This window comes from Sciurus vulgaris (genome assembly GCF_902686455.1).
Source record: "Sciurus vulgaris genome assembly, chromosome: 4".
In the NCBI taxonomy this organism is placed as follows: domain Eukaryota; kingdom Metazoa; phylum Chordata; class Mammalia; order Rodentia; family Sciuridae; genus Sciurus; species Sciurus vulgaris.
The window spans coordinates 31097573-31112126 of record NC_136464.1 but is presented as its reverse complement, the minus strand read 5'-3'; the positions used below and the strand labels follow the sequence as shown (position 1 = coordinate 31112126).

At 48.3% G+C, this 14554-nt stretch overlaps 1 protein-coding gene and 1 pseudogene across 5 annotated transcripts in view; one reads left to right on the top strand and one right to left on the bottom strand.

The window, feature by feature from the left end:
• Nucleotides 1-9567, top strand: part of GOLGA7B (golgin A7 family member B) — a 55077-nt gene extending 45510 nt beyond the window's left edge. For all 4 annotated transcript variants that reach the window (XM_079137867.1, XM_079137869.1, XM_079137870.1 and 1 more), the window contains 4 exons: nt 3903-4028; nt 7699-7851; nt 7939-8040; nt 9317-9567. In XM_079137867.1, the coding sequence (XP_078993993.1) occupies nt 3903-4028; nt 7699-7851; nt 7939-8040; nt 9317-9430 (495 nt within the window). In that variant the 3' untranslated portion in view covers nt 9431-9567. The remainder of the gene's footprint in view (nt 1-3902; nt 4029-7698; nt 7852-7938; nt 8041-9316) is intronic.
• LOC306659911 (cytochrome b-c1 complex subunit 7-like) lies at nt 1710-2191 on the bottom strand (annotated as a pseudogene). The gene has a single exon. The product of its transcript is annotated as a cytochrome b-c1 complex subunit 7-like (transcript).
• Nucleotides 9568-14554: the final 4987 nt, after the last annotated feature.

Sequence of the window (14554 nt, the reverse complement as noted above, 5' to 3'; positions counted from 1 at the left end):
CGGGCAGTGTTGAGGAAGGTGAGAGGCAGAGGGAAGATCATGTGTCTGGGTCAGTTATGAAACCCCTGGAGAGAAGGTGTGCACATGTTGTGGGATCCTCTTGAAGGATTTTGAAGCATCATGGATCTCTACTGAAAACCCCCTCCTGCTTCCTGGAAGCTAGGTAGCTGACAAGTGGCCTGTGGCCTTGTTCTAGCTCTTGCTCAAGGTTCCTGCCATGGGATTCTTTGTTTCTAATTTGGAAGCTCTAGGAATCAATCTGGTCCACAGGTGAGCCTTACTTGGTCTGCCTAGTATTTATACAATTAAAAAAATATATTGGAAACATTTAAATATCAGGATATCTGGTGCTAAGAAAGTACAGATATGTGGTTTCTCTTGAAAAACCAGAGTGTGGGTGCACACTCTCACATGACAGTTACTAGCAGCCTCCCTGAGACAGGGTGTGAGTTCTCTAATTAGCCACAGGCCCCACCTGACCCATGTACTGCTTTGCCTCTAAAAACACTGTGTTCACCATCCCTGATGAGGCCTCTAGAATGTCAGGGCTGAGAGAGGCTTTAGTGATTATGGAGTTCCAGTGTCTGCTTGAAGTGGAGACCCAAGAAGAGGCAGACTTGCCTAGGGTTGTGGGCCATCTTTCCACCAGGGCCTCTTGGTACTTCACAACTGAGCCACCATGGATGAAGAGAGCTGGGAGATCCTGTCTTGCCTTAAATACCATTCTTACTAACTGAATATGAGTCTGCTGTGTATGTACTCTATGTATGTCTGGGACACCAATGTTATGTCACATAAGATGTGTCTGATTTCATCCTCTGGCAAGTCCTCAAGCACCTTCCCCTCCCTCCCACCACACACACTTTCCAGGGACAGCGACAGATCTTAAGTCACCCAGAGCCATGATAGTATTCGAAGTCTCTGGATATTGTTGGGGTCGGGAAGGGTGTTGACCTCCCACGCCAGCTATAAGAACCCATGGATCAAAGCCAAGAGGAAATAGGACTGTATTATATAAAGTAGCATCCTAACATCTTAATGGCCTTGTGCAATAGAAGATTATTTCCTGCTCAGTAAAGTCCCAGACGGGGGTTCCTAATCATCAGGTGGCTCTCCTTCAGGCAGTAAGCCAGGGCCCAGGCTTTTTCCAACTTATGGTTCCCCCATCTTCAACATGTGGGTCCCTTGATTTCTCTGACAGGAAGAAGAGCAGGGAGGTGTGGCAGGTCTTCATGAGTCAAGCCTACACACATCATCATCACTTCTGCTCAGGTCCACTCAGTCATATGGCCATCCCTAACTGCATGGGAGCCTGAGGATTAATTTAGCTGTGGGCCTAAGGGAAGGAAGAAATGACTGGTGGATAGCTAACCTGTCACTCGACACACCCTCATGGTAGTGCACACAAATGTGTATACATGGTTTGTACTCAGGCTCAGTTGAGAGGAGGAAGCTGAGACCAAGTCAGGATGGCCTATGTATTGTTTCCTCCATTTCTTTCCATTCTCACCACTCCTTGGCCTGGTTTAGGCCTACTTGAGTTCCCCCTGTGCTACTGCAAAGAGAATCAGCCCTCACCTGGCTCTTTTTTTTTTTTATGATAGACATTTACTTAAAGTAATATATATGCAGATGAAATAATTTTTAAATTGTATGTTTCAGGTTTAATCAACTTCATAGAAATCTATGAGGACAGCTATATCCACAGATTTCAACTACATGATTACTTCTTTTCCCATTCTTCTCTTTCTTTTCTTTCCCGAATAACCTCTTTGAGATATGGTTCAAGATAGAATTTATCCTCCTCGTATTTTGTCCACTGCTCTTTAGGCAAGATCTGTTGCCTCATAGTCAGGTCCAGGGCCCTCTTAATGTGAAACATCCTGTCATTATAAAGGTTCTCAGGAAGCCTTATGGCTTGTTTTACATCTTCATCCTCATATATTGTATCATCTCACATTAACCCTAGTTTATTGAATCCTGCAGCATTATAATACCATTTTTGAATACCATCCAGCCACTGGCCTGATGCTGCAACAGCAGGCCTGGTCGCCATTTTGACCCTCACCTGGCTCTTTACAGCACTCTTCCCCATTTCCCACAAAACTGCCAGAATGATCCTTCTAGAACCAGGGGAATCCTTGGTATCCTCTTGTAAATTGGTTTTAAAAGAACAGAGAAAGGCCATGATCCTTTCTTTTTCTCTAAAAATTACAACATTATGTTGAAACTCTAACTAGACCAAACAGGTACATTAATGATTAAATTTCTTATATTATCAAAACATTTTCATTTTCAAAGTTATCACAGGATCCTAATGGATGTCAAGTATACTTGCTTAACAGAAACCTTGATTACAAGATCAAGGTGTATTAAGACTAGAGGGATGCTTATGTGCTATTTAATCCAATCCCAATACTTTGGGATCACATCTCTTAGAGCAAGGTTCACCTGGATTTAGGAAAGTCTTATGTTCTCAAATTCTCACCTTTTCAGGACCTTGATGCCACAATTATCTACTTCTACCTTATAGACAAGCTTTCTCTTTATTTTCCCCCAGATTTTAAGTATTTTCCATCTTAAATCCTTCCCATCAGCAGAAACCTGGACTGCTTTGTGATCTAACCCTTGTCTCCTCTACACTTTCATCTCCCATTGCTCTTTTCTGCTCTGCAAACCACCAACTCCAGTCTTGCTGAGTTCTGCCTCTAGCTACTGGAGTAGACTGTGCCCTGCTATCTTCATTATCCTAAAGAGTGTCTTCATTTGTCCAGTTTGCATTTTCTCCCCTCTTCCCGCTTGCCCCCTACTCTTGGCAACCCCTGGCCTCCCTTTAGAACTCAATACAGGCTTCAGGGGGCCTTTATTGGGTAAGTACTTCTGGATAAATGCTACTTCTTTGTACCATTTGCCACAGTCTAATTCATTATATATTTACTTGTCATCCTCTCTGGAGCTCACAGACTGTCTTTTGCACAGCATCCCCAGAGCCTGGCACTAGTAAGGACTCAATAAATGAGAGTTGAGTGACTGAACGGATTCAGCTTAATTACACAGGATGAACTGGCTGTCTGTTCACTCTGCCTTCAGGGCTTGGTCTCCATGTGGTTTCAGCATTGGGCATATTTCACCCAGTGGGATGCTTGTCTCCAGTGTGAGGCTGGAGATACAAGGAGAAACCTTGTTCTTATCTGGAATCAAGCCCACTCCCCTCAAATGCTAGGATCTGTGTCAATGTCAAGTTTGCAGATGGAGACAAGAGGCAGAAATCACCCTGCTCCTTCCCACCAGGGAAGGCTATTGCTTCAACTTCTGGCCTCTGTCCACTTTGTCCACAGTTTTCTCTGGGGAAGTTTAGACATTCTTGGGCCCTTTTTCTTGTGGTGAGATGTGCTGAACATGAAAATCATTTGAGATACTCTCTGTCCCCAGTCATAACTTGGTTGGAACCTCAGTCTCCCTGAGTTCAGGGGCACGTCAGGGTCCTCTTGTCCCTTGGGTCCTCATCCCCCAACCCAGTCACAAGCTTGCCTTTCAGGGCTTGAAGCTTAGTTGTATTCTGAGCTGGGCTCCCCAAGCACAGGCGTGCCCACCAGAGTGTCTTTTCTGTCTTGTTGCTTGTTCTGTTGATAGTTCCAGAACCTGTCATTTTGGCTCAACTTTGGTCCTGCTTTAGACTTTTTTAGGTGTTTTGGGGATAAGTCCCAGCAGCTCCTTGGATAAACTCCATGATGCTGCCTCCCTGTGGCCCTCCTGGAGCACATGCAGTGTGGCTGGCTCTTCCCTGTTTGCCAGGAACTTTCTTGGTTTCAGCATCAAAAGACTTATACTCTGGGGAACTTCTTAGGAGAAACTGGGAAGGACCATCACCCTCAGCATGTGCTGTCTGTACATCTCCTCAGGTCCACAATCTGCAGGAGCTCCGGCGCAGTGCCTCATTGGCCACCAAGGTCTTTATCCAGAGAGACTACAGCGATGGGACCATTTGTCAGTTCCAGACCAAATTCCCTCCAGAGCTGGACAGCCGGGTAAGGATGCCTTTTTCTAAACTTGAGACCCAGGGCCATGATAATCAAACAGGATCTTATCGGAATGCATATTTTTCCAGGATCATGGGACACATAATGTCATAAGACACATAACTTGTTCAACCACTTCAAATGGAAGAATATTTTAAAAAGTCATTAACATTGTCTTAGTGTTTCTTCATAGAAGTTCTCCAAAGAAACCTCAGAGATTTTCCAGTCTAGCAGCTCTCAAATTTCAGCAGCACGAGAAGCATCTAGAGAACTTGTTAAACAAATGTAAATTCCCAAGTCCTACTGGGTGATATTATGTGTCATCCAGAGATGCTGATTCAGTTGTTGGACTGTAGTTCTTGAATTTCCATTTATCAACAGCCATTCTTAGACTTGGCTGAACATTAGAATTTCTTGGGAAGTTAAAAAAATCCTGATGTCTAGGCTGGACCTCAAATCAAATCAGAATCTCTGGGAGTGGGACCTAGGCATCAGCATTGTTCTAAATTTTAATTTTCAATGTAATTTTTAAGAGTTTTCAATTAATTTAAAATTTTATTTTAGTCGTAATTGTTTGAATTTTTTTTTTTTTTTTTTTTTTTTTATATCAGGGATTGAACCCAGGGGCACTTAACCACTAAGCCACATTAGCAGCTCTTTTTATTTTTTATTTTAATTCGAGGTCTCACTAAGTTGCTTAGGGCCTTGCTAAGTTGCTGAGGCAACTGAATTTGCAGTCCTCCTGCCTCAGCCTCCCAAGCAGCTGGGATTGCAGTGCGCACCACCATGCCTGTCTGTATTTTACTCTTAAGTGAGGAATTCCCAGATGAATTAGAATTGAGTGATTCATAGTTCATGCTTTAAGGGTTGCTGGCATAGTGCTTCTTCTCACATTAGGGTCACCTGGGAGCTTTGGAGCAACCTACCTTGAAGGTATCAGATTGGGTAGGATAGGTCAGTGACAGATTTTGCTGCTCTGACCTCTTTTGCAGATTATGTTAATCAGAATCTCTTGATTGAGACTTGGGCACTATAGGCTTCAAAACCTGCTCAGATGTTTAAGTGTGCTGCCAGAGCCTAGCACCACTCCCACCTGGGGCTCATTAGTAGTGCAAGATCTCAAAGTCCATCTTGGATCTCCTGCATCTCCTGCATCTGAATCTGCATTTTAATGAGATCCTTTGGTTATGTATTTATGCATTAAAACTTGAGAAGCATCACATCAGTTCATTTTCTCTAGGAAAGTAAGGACTGGAAAGAGGACATGACATACCTAAGTTAGAAAGCAACAGAAAGGCCTGGGACCTTGCCACTCTGCTTTTCTACATGACTCTGATTTTCTTACTTATGCGATGGCATCTTCAATGGGTATAGACAAAATTAGATGTGATCAGAGTTGTGGCAGGAAAGGCTTAGAGACCCAAAGGAATAGTGCAGGGGAGGGCTTCCTTTCCCTCCTCCCTGCCTTGTGCAAAGGGGAGAGCCAGCAGCGCCACCTCTGTCTGCTGAGTGTCATCAAGGCAGTCAAGGGCTCTGTTCTCAGCCATGCCCTCCAGACAGGCACTGGGGAGCCTCAAGGACCATAAGTGCTTGTGAAACATTAGCTGGGGAATTCTGTTCCTGTTTTGGGGTGATGCAGCCCCTGTCCCAAGGCTGCCTTAGAACTGGCCTGGGATTGAGGGAGGAGGGAGGGCAGGTCCTACTCCTTCCACTCAGCAACCCAGGCGAATCTGAGTGGGTGTGGGGAGGTGAGGTAGGCCAGGCTGTTGCCGATCTGACCCCCAGCAGCCCTGGAAGAGTCATGTGGGCTTCATTCTCAGCATGCTTATCCTTTTGGACAGGATGACTCTGGAGTACAGGGGCAGGGCTTGGGTCATGGACCAGATGGGCAAAGTTTTCTCTGTGTTCCCTCCAGGCCTGTATGGGGGCAGTGGCTGAGAACCCAAAACATCTCACCATTCTTGGGGACAGATTTCATCCTAGACGGGTGTAGAGACTCCCTAAACTGTGTGTTGGGTTTCCGGTCCTGTCAGGGTGAGGGGGAAAGAGGTACTCTGAAGAGTGGGAAAAATGGGGCTAATGACATGAGGACTTCTGCTGAATTCAGAACACGACCTTGCAGGTGGAGGGTTGTGGTGACGAGTACAGGCTCTGGGGTCAGAGCTGTGGGAGCTTGGACAAGTAGGCGTAGCATTCACCAAGTATTTATCAGGCACCTGCTATGTATTAGGCCCTAGGGATAGAGGAGTGGAATTGTGGTCTATTTTCTATTAGATAGTACAGAAAATAAAAAAAGAAAGCAAATAAACACATAGTAGCTCAGGTGGTAACAACTATTAGAAGAAGGGAGGGTTCCCAGGGGTAGGGTGTGCTGGGGAGAGGTGAGTGTTCAGGAGACTGGAGGGAAGTAAGGGGTGAGCCCTGGGGTACGCAGGGAGAGTGCTGCAGCTGAGCGCACAGGCACAAAGGGCCCGAGACATTTACAAGAAGCAGGCAAGGGGTGCAGAGGATCGCAGGAGGTGGGCTCAATGGGGTGGCAGGACCAGGCTATGAGGGCCTGGTAGACATTGTAAGGACTTCTTGGATTTTACTTGGAGAGATGTGAGAAGACTGGAAGGTATGGCACGACTCAATTTCAACAGGAAATTATGGCAGGGGTCGGACAGGGAGGCCAGTGAGTGATAAGGCCAGAGATGGTGATATCTGGGACCACAGAGCACTGGGTCCATGTAGTTTCAGGATCATAGAGCAACCCTCATTTATAAAATGACGATGACAGTAGGACTTTTCTGATAGAATTATTAGGAAGGTTTGATGAGAGGGCATAAAACATGCCCAGCACAGTTGGGCACAGTGGTACTTGCTGTAATCCCAGTTCCTGGGAGGCTGAGGCAGGAGGATCACAGGTTCAAAGCCAGCCTCAGCAACTTAGTGAGGCCAAAAGCAACTTAGCAAGACCTTGTCTCAAAATAAAAAATTAAAAGAAGTGGGGCTGAGGATGTGGATCAGTGGTTAAGCACCCCTGGGTTCAATCCCCAGTATAAAAAAAATGCTCAGTACACAGAAAGTGCTTAATAAGGATTAGCTATTATTATTCCAGGTGCAGGAGAAGACATCTTCTCAGTTGTCCACTTACGTGTGGCTGTGCTGTGCTGGGTGACCTCTTAGCTAGGAGGGAATGCCTCCTCCCGGAAAGACTCTCCTGTGGTCTTGCCTGATCAGTCTCATGCAGTTGGAGCACATAGAGATACAGAGAACCCCTAGGACTTTGGACTTAAACTCTGGCACAACCATCAAAAAGGAAAGTGACGAAGTCACTAGAACACTTGTCTGAGTTTCTGCAGAAAACATCTGGAATATCACAGGAGTCTCCTGTTCCTAAGGGAGGTCAAACAGCCATTCTTATTCCATTTTATAGATGAGGAAAACGAAGACTATTATGGGTAAGTGGTTAGTCAAGGTTGCAAAAGTGGCTGATGACCAGGTCTGGACTGGACTTGGCTTCCTGCCGCCTAGTCCAGGGTTCTTTTGGCTCCACCTGTAGCCTTTCCGTCTTGCCTGAGGACATTATGTTGCCTCTCCCCCACTTGTGGCCCCACCTGTCATCTCAGCCCCACCTGTCTCTGTCCACACTCCAGGAAGGCTAACCTTGGCTTGGCTTTGTCCTTCTCTCCCCCAGATCGAGCGGCAGCTCTTTGAGGAGACTGTGAAGACTCTCAACGGCTTTTATGCAGAGGCAGAGAAGATTGGGGGCAGCTCCTACCTGGAGGGCTGCCTGGCCTGTGCCACAGCCTACTTCATCTTCCTCTGCATGGAGACCCACTATGAGAAGGTGGCGCCTCCCCAGCCTCCCTGCGTCTCCCACCCCACCGGCTTCACCGCTACATGTTCACCCCCCACTGGCCCCTGTTTTTTTCAGGTTCTCAAGAAGATCTCACGCTACATCCAGGAGCAGAATGAGAAGATCTTTGCGCCTCGAGGACTCCTGCTCACGGACCCTGTGGAGCGAGGGATGCGGGTTGTATCCTTGCTGGCTCTTCTGTGCCAAGGCATTGAGCTGCCAATTGCAGGTTCCCTGGAGAGGCAGCCAGGAAATGGGAGCTACACTAGGAGTCTCCATTCAGGGTCTCCCCAGGGATCTGCACATCACTGGTCTTTGGTCCCTTTCCACCATAAGTTTTTGGGGCTGCTGGTGAGTTTCACGGTCTGCATTTATTGAGCCACATGTCGTCAGTGCTTAATTACACCAGGTGCCTCATGAAGGGCTTTGAAAATATGAATTCATGTAATTGTCTTCACAACCTTATCAGGTGAGCAGTTCTTATTCTCCTTTATATACCAGGATGCTGAAGTTAAATAGCTGGCTCAGAGTCACCCAGCAGGTCAGTGTCAGACCTGGGGTTTGGCCCCAGGTTCACCCTTAACCATAAGGTATTTCAGCTTTCAAGGAACATGCAAACCAGCTATGATCTCATGACATCCTCATCTAATCTCCCACAGTGGGTCCCATTATTCCTTGTTCACAGGTGAGAAGAATGATGTCCAGGATGAGGTGACTCCCAGGGACTTGGTCTTGGTGGGAGGATGGGCAAAGGGGTGGGCCATAGTCCTACTGATTCTATGTGGAACAGCAGGGTCTAGGTGTGACCCAATCGCCCACCCCCGCCTCAGCAGCACCAAGGGCACAGTTAATTAGACTGTGGAATGGAGAGGAAAAAGAGGAAAGAAAACACAAAACACGGAGAAACCACACATTCAGAGCTTTGTGAGTGATGCTTCTTTTCCCTGAGGCTTTACCATGTGGAACATATAGTGCTTAATGGTTACCTACATTGTTTCATTTAATCTTCACAGTAAATCAAAGGTTCTATTATTATTTTCATTCAACAGACCAATAATTGATGGTTAACAAGTTGAATGACTGGCCTAGCTTGTGAGTGGGTGAGTCAGGATTTGAATTCAGCACACTGAAGTCCTCATATTTCTGGCGCAGTTACACCACCTCAGTGGCACATGGGTGGCCTGGGATAGATACTGCTCTGTGAGGGCAGGGACCCTACCCGGTGTGATCATGACTGTGAGCCCAGCTCAGTGCTCAGCCACTCAGCTGCGTGCGGCCTGTGCCCGCGCAGGCTTGGGGAGGGCCGCAGCTCCAGGCCTCTCCACCATGGCTGTCCAGGAAGCGGAGCAAGCTCAGCTTCCGCCTTCTGGAGGCCTCTGCCGGTGGCTGGGTTCACACTGCTCCTGCTCAGCAACGGGCGGCTCGGCTCGCAGCGCTCCTTAACCGAGGACCCCAGATCGAGATCTCCATCTACGAGGACCGGTGCAGCAGCGGCAGCTCCAGCAGCGGAAGCAGCAGCGGCAGCGGTGGCAGCAGCAGCGCTGGGGGTGGTGGGGCGGGGGCCCGGTGACTGGCCGAGAGTCCCTGCAGGGAGGTGTATGGCCGGAGTGAGGGCCTCGCAGACCTGCGGCGGCTGCGCTACCAGAGCACCCGCTTCTGAGTCTTCTCTGGGTCCACCAAGCTGATCCGATTGGGAGAGCGACCGTCCTGTTTCCTGTGGGAGCTCAGTGCAAGCTGCCAGTCCCTTCCCCCGGCAGGATTGGTCCACTTCCTGACCTGGGGAAGGCTGGGGTGGGGAGAACACTGGACAATCCCTCTCTTCCTTGGCGGCTTTCCCAACACTCCCTGAAGGAGGCCCAGAGAATTCCACTCTGCATGATCCTTCACCCCAAAGCCAACATCCAACTGGACTGGCTTCCTTTGCCCCTGCTCCCTGGGCTGTCTCTCAGTGTGGGCTCTTTGAGGCCACTACAGGTCCCTGCCTGTCTATGATGCCACTTCTGCCAAATTGGAGATCTGGGGAGATGGGCACTTTGGTGGGGATCTATTCAGCTGCTCCTGACCTCTTCTAGGTTGGTGGCTTCCCTATCCTCCACCCAGAGGTAGAAGCCATCTGAGTCTTGCCAAGAAGTATCCAACTTTGAGACTTTCACGCCACCTGTCACTGGCCAACGGCCATACACTCCAGGGCTCTGGGAGGTTCCATGGGGGTCTGGGAAAATTGTGGAGAGATGTGGCCAGGGGAATTAGAATTTCCTGAACCAGAGCCAATTTCCAGATTTTAGGACCTGTGTGTGTGTGCAAGCATGTGAATATGCACATGTGTAAGCATGCACAGGTGAGTGCACATGTGTGCACCAGTGTACAAGTATATAAATGTAAGTGCACCTGTATGAGTGTGTGCAGCATACACAGGAGTGTGTGTGCACATGTATGTGCATGAATGTGTGAGTGCATACGTGAACCCAAGTACACATTCATTAGATTCTGAATGTGCATGCACATGAACACTGCAAGTGTGGTGTATGTGTGAGTGTACTCGTATACATGAGTGTGCATGGATGCGTGTGAATGTCTATATGTGAGCCTGTGAGTACATGTGTGAATGCATGTGTCTGTGTGTGAGTGCTCTGTGTTCCCCTTGGCTGCCAGGCTGACTGCCCGGCTCTGTGTCCAGCTTTGTCATGTTACCCAATGGTAGATGGTGTGTGGCTTCTTTCCCATGTTGGTCCTCACCTCTTGCTTGGGGCTGCCAGCCTGGATCTTCCTCCTGGCCTCTCCCCCACCTTTGGACTCTACTGTGCACATTCTAGCAGAAGAGAAGTCAGGGTCCTGGAGAGCACAGCCAACCTTCCAGCGGCCTTTAGTGCACCTCTCCCAGCCCCTGTGATGAGACAATGGAGCCACAGATGCTGCATATTCAGCTCACTCCGGTGCCAGGGCTCTTTAAGGCTGTGGAGGTGAAGCATTCTTGGACATTCAAAGGAGGTGGGAACTGGCAGGGGCAAAAGTAAATTCTGCTTGCAAAGACAGCAAGAATATCCAGCTATCGGTGCTCTGACTCCTGAAGTCCAGGGGAGCCAGTGGGAAGGGGGCAGCCTGGGGCCTGGAGTCCAGACGATGGACAGAAAGGAGCTGCCTACCTCACCTGGCAGGAGGTGCTAGAAGTGGACACGAAACACCAGCCACTGCAGGTAGCTTTCTTGAACCAAAGAGGGGCCTGGTTTTCTACTAGATGTGGAAGCTGCATGTGGGAGCAAACCCCTGGCAGGGGATCCAAACCTTGAGGCTCAGGGAGTCTGGGTCGTAGTGAGTGCTGGTTCAAGGAGCTCCCTGGAGAGCTGCAGCCCAGTGGGCTCCACTGGGGCCCCTGACTCCTGGCCATGGCCTGTGCACCCCTGGCCTGCTGTACGGCTGAGCACTGTGTCTGACCCAGGGGTTCCTGTGGGGGCGGGGCTGGGCGCAGGCAGTACAGCACCTTGTGTTTTATTATTTCTTTTTCCAATAAAGGGACTTGCCCAGCTTGAGTGTCCTTGCTGTTTTATCTGCCCCATGATGACAGGGGCCAGTTCCATACTCTAGGATCACCCGAGGAGGGGCTTGGCTGCCTGAGCCAGCTGGACGAGCATGTACTAGAGGCAGCAGAACTGACACAGGCTAGGATGGACCTGTCTTCTTGCAGTTTAGGGTTTAGTGGGGAGGTTGACATGTCAGGCTTTCTAATCTGATCTCTGGGTGAGTTTGCAGTCTTGGGTCTCCAGAACAGGGTCAAACTGAAAAGCCAGGTCACAAGTAATTAGTGAATTAGATAATACCCAATTTGTGAGCTCTTACCCTAGGTTGGGCCCTGTTAGGAGTTGGATCACCTGAGTTACTCTGTACTGAAGACTGGAAAGTAGGTTGGTGTTGGAACCTGGCAGCTATGTCTTGGATTTTATAAAACAAAACATTAGTTGAACACCTACTCTGTGTGCCACATACTTCATTAAAACCACATGGTAGGAACTGGGGGAAGGGGATTTAAAGGTGATTTGAGTCCTCTCCTAGAGGTATAATGAGGCCCAGAGAGGCTGAGTGATTTGCTTCATGTCACGCAGCTGGTTGATAATCTTAGAATGGAGGTTTGCTCTGACACCATTGGGTGACAACCAGGTAGGGAACTGCTTGAAGCTCCAGGGAGACTAGGGTCACACAGGTCTGTGGGCCATGAGTCTGTTCCAGAGAGAACCTTACCAGACTGTGGGGATAGCAGCTCTGGTTTCAGGTGAGGCCTGGGGGATCCCCTCTGGATGGTGTGGAGTGGAACTCCAAGTGACTTTCAGGCTTCTACTCACTGCCCATAAGGAATAAGTAGGTATCTACCTGAACCCTGGGCAGCCCAGGCTCTGTCTGCTCAAACCTGGGTCGTGAGGGTGGTACTAGGTGTGGGGGCAGGGGCTGTTCTCTAGCAAGCATGGAGGTTCATTTTGTAGTGCTGTTTGGGGTTAGGATGTTTGTTTTACCCCAAGACCAGACTTGAACCCCAGCCAAGCTGTTTTAGGGAGGAGGTGCTGTGGAGGGGGGAGGATTTCCAAAAAGAAAACCCACTCTGAGTGCTAATCTGGCAGAGTTATTTGACCTTCCTTCTTTCAAATAGTGGCAATAATAGTGATAATAATAACCAGTAGTATCTAACATTTATTTTACACTCAGTCTGAGCCAGGTACTAGGCAAGGGCTCTATATAATTCATCATTCAAACATCACAATAACCCTCTATGGTGTGGGTTATTATTTTTTGCTGATGAAGAAACTGAGGTTATAGAAGTTAAATTGCTCCAAAATAACATAACTAGGAAGTGGCAGAACTTGATTTTGAACCTAGACAGTCTGACTCCAAACTGCAGGGAAGTGGATGGATACATCTAGCTTCAGAGGCCCCTGCAGGCATCATTAGGTTGGGATCTGGTAGATTCCCAGGAAAGGACCTGAAGCTTTGTTTGGGCTCCAAGTCAGGACTGGTACCTCCATGCCCAGGGCATTACAGAAGTGTGGGCAGGCTGTGTTCATGGGTTTGTGCGACACACAGGGACAGCCTGGTGAAGATCAGTGGAAAGACCCAATTCTGCAGAACTGTGAGGTGTGGCTTCTTCTAGTTGACTCAGTTATGGGGACAGAGACCTCCCACCTGGGTCTGGTTGCAGCCTTGTGGTCCCTGCATCCCCTTTGCAGGCCAGGGACAGGTCCTAAAAGGATCTACGAAGCGGAGGAACTGTAATCTTGCCTCAGCCAGGTTGTCCTCCCAACCCCTGGCCCTGCTGTCCCTTCCCAAGGGTACATCCCACCTGGCATACCCCAAGGCAGCCCTTGCTGCACTTCTCCTTTCACTGGGTCAGCTTCTGCCCTTAGCCAAAGGCACGTATGTGAAGAGAGGACTCGAAGAAACTCCAGTGCCGCCTAGTGGCAGACACATGAGCTGCAACCGGAAGTCAAAAGCAGTGGCGGGCAGGGGCACTTGGCTGCTGCGAAACTTCCCCAACAGCCCCCAAACCAGCAGCCACTGCCACAAGTAAGACATTTTCTGTAGTTTCTAGAGGTGCAGGGTGAGGGTGGAGTCCACTGGTGGCCACTCTTTCAACATGTGGCCAGAGCTGGGCTGACTTCTGGTTACCCACTGGTCTGGGCACCCCCTTCCCTGTCTACACCTTTGGAAGGACTCCTAGTGAGGAGGGTCTGGGCAGGAGGCACCCTCACCAGGGTTTGGCCTCACTCTTCATCCAAACATTAGACAAAGCAAATACCACTCCAAGTCATACTGAGTGTGCGCTCTGGCTTTGTGGCATCAGCACACGGTGGAGACTCCTAGAATTCATTTCCTTGACTGTAAATCAGGGGTACTGACACTTTACAGGATCTAGACCTGCGTTTTCAACCGTGGCTGCAATGGGAACATGACCAAAAACCAGTGCCTGGTCCTATCTCTTGAGACTGTTTTAATCGTTCTGGGGCGTGCAAAGTCTGGTCATCAGGATTTTAAAAAGCTCCCTGGGGATTCTAAAGTGAAGGCAAGGTCAAGAATCTCTCATTTCAACAGTGTCAAGAACCTACGGGCCTTCTGTGGGTCTCTGAAATGTCTGGAACCTGAACAAAAACTTATCAGTTCCCCAAAAGTAATCAAACGTAGAATGAGCACAAACTATTCGATCTCACTTAAGGCAAATTGCACCAAACTCATCTGTGGTGTGAGAACTTGGATCGCAGCTCCCATGGCAAAGATGGTGAATGGAAGGGACCTGAGGACTCTTGATATTCTGCTTCTTGGCCAGAATACTTGTAACCCAGGGGCACTCACTTCACAAAAATCCATTGCATTATACACTCAAGATCTGTGTATTTTTCTCTACTTCTGATAAATTTCAATAAAATTTACCAAAAAGTATGTTGGCTCCAAAATAGAAAAGGAAAGGACAAAATTCAAATTACTATTTTATTAAAGATCTACAAATATAATGCATTATGTCAAACAAGACAGCTGTGATTCAACTTGATGTGTGTATATTCATGTGTGTGTGTGTATCTATGTGTATTTAATATTCACTATGGGTTGTGGATATACACAAAAGTGTTTGATATGGTGAAAGTTGGGAGAGTGGGCTCCTAAAGAGAAGGTATTTGGTGCCTAAGAGTCTTAAAACATCTCAGTTCACACCAGGAGT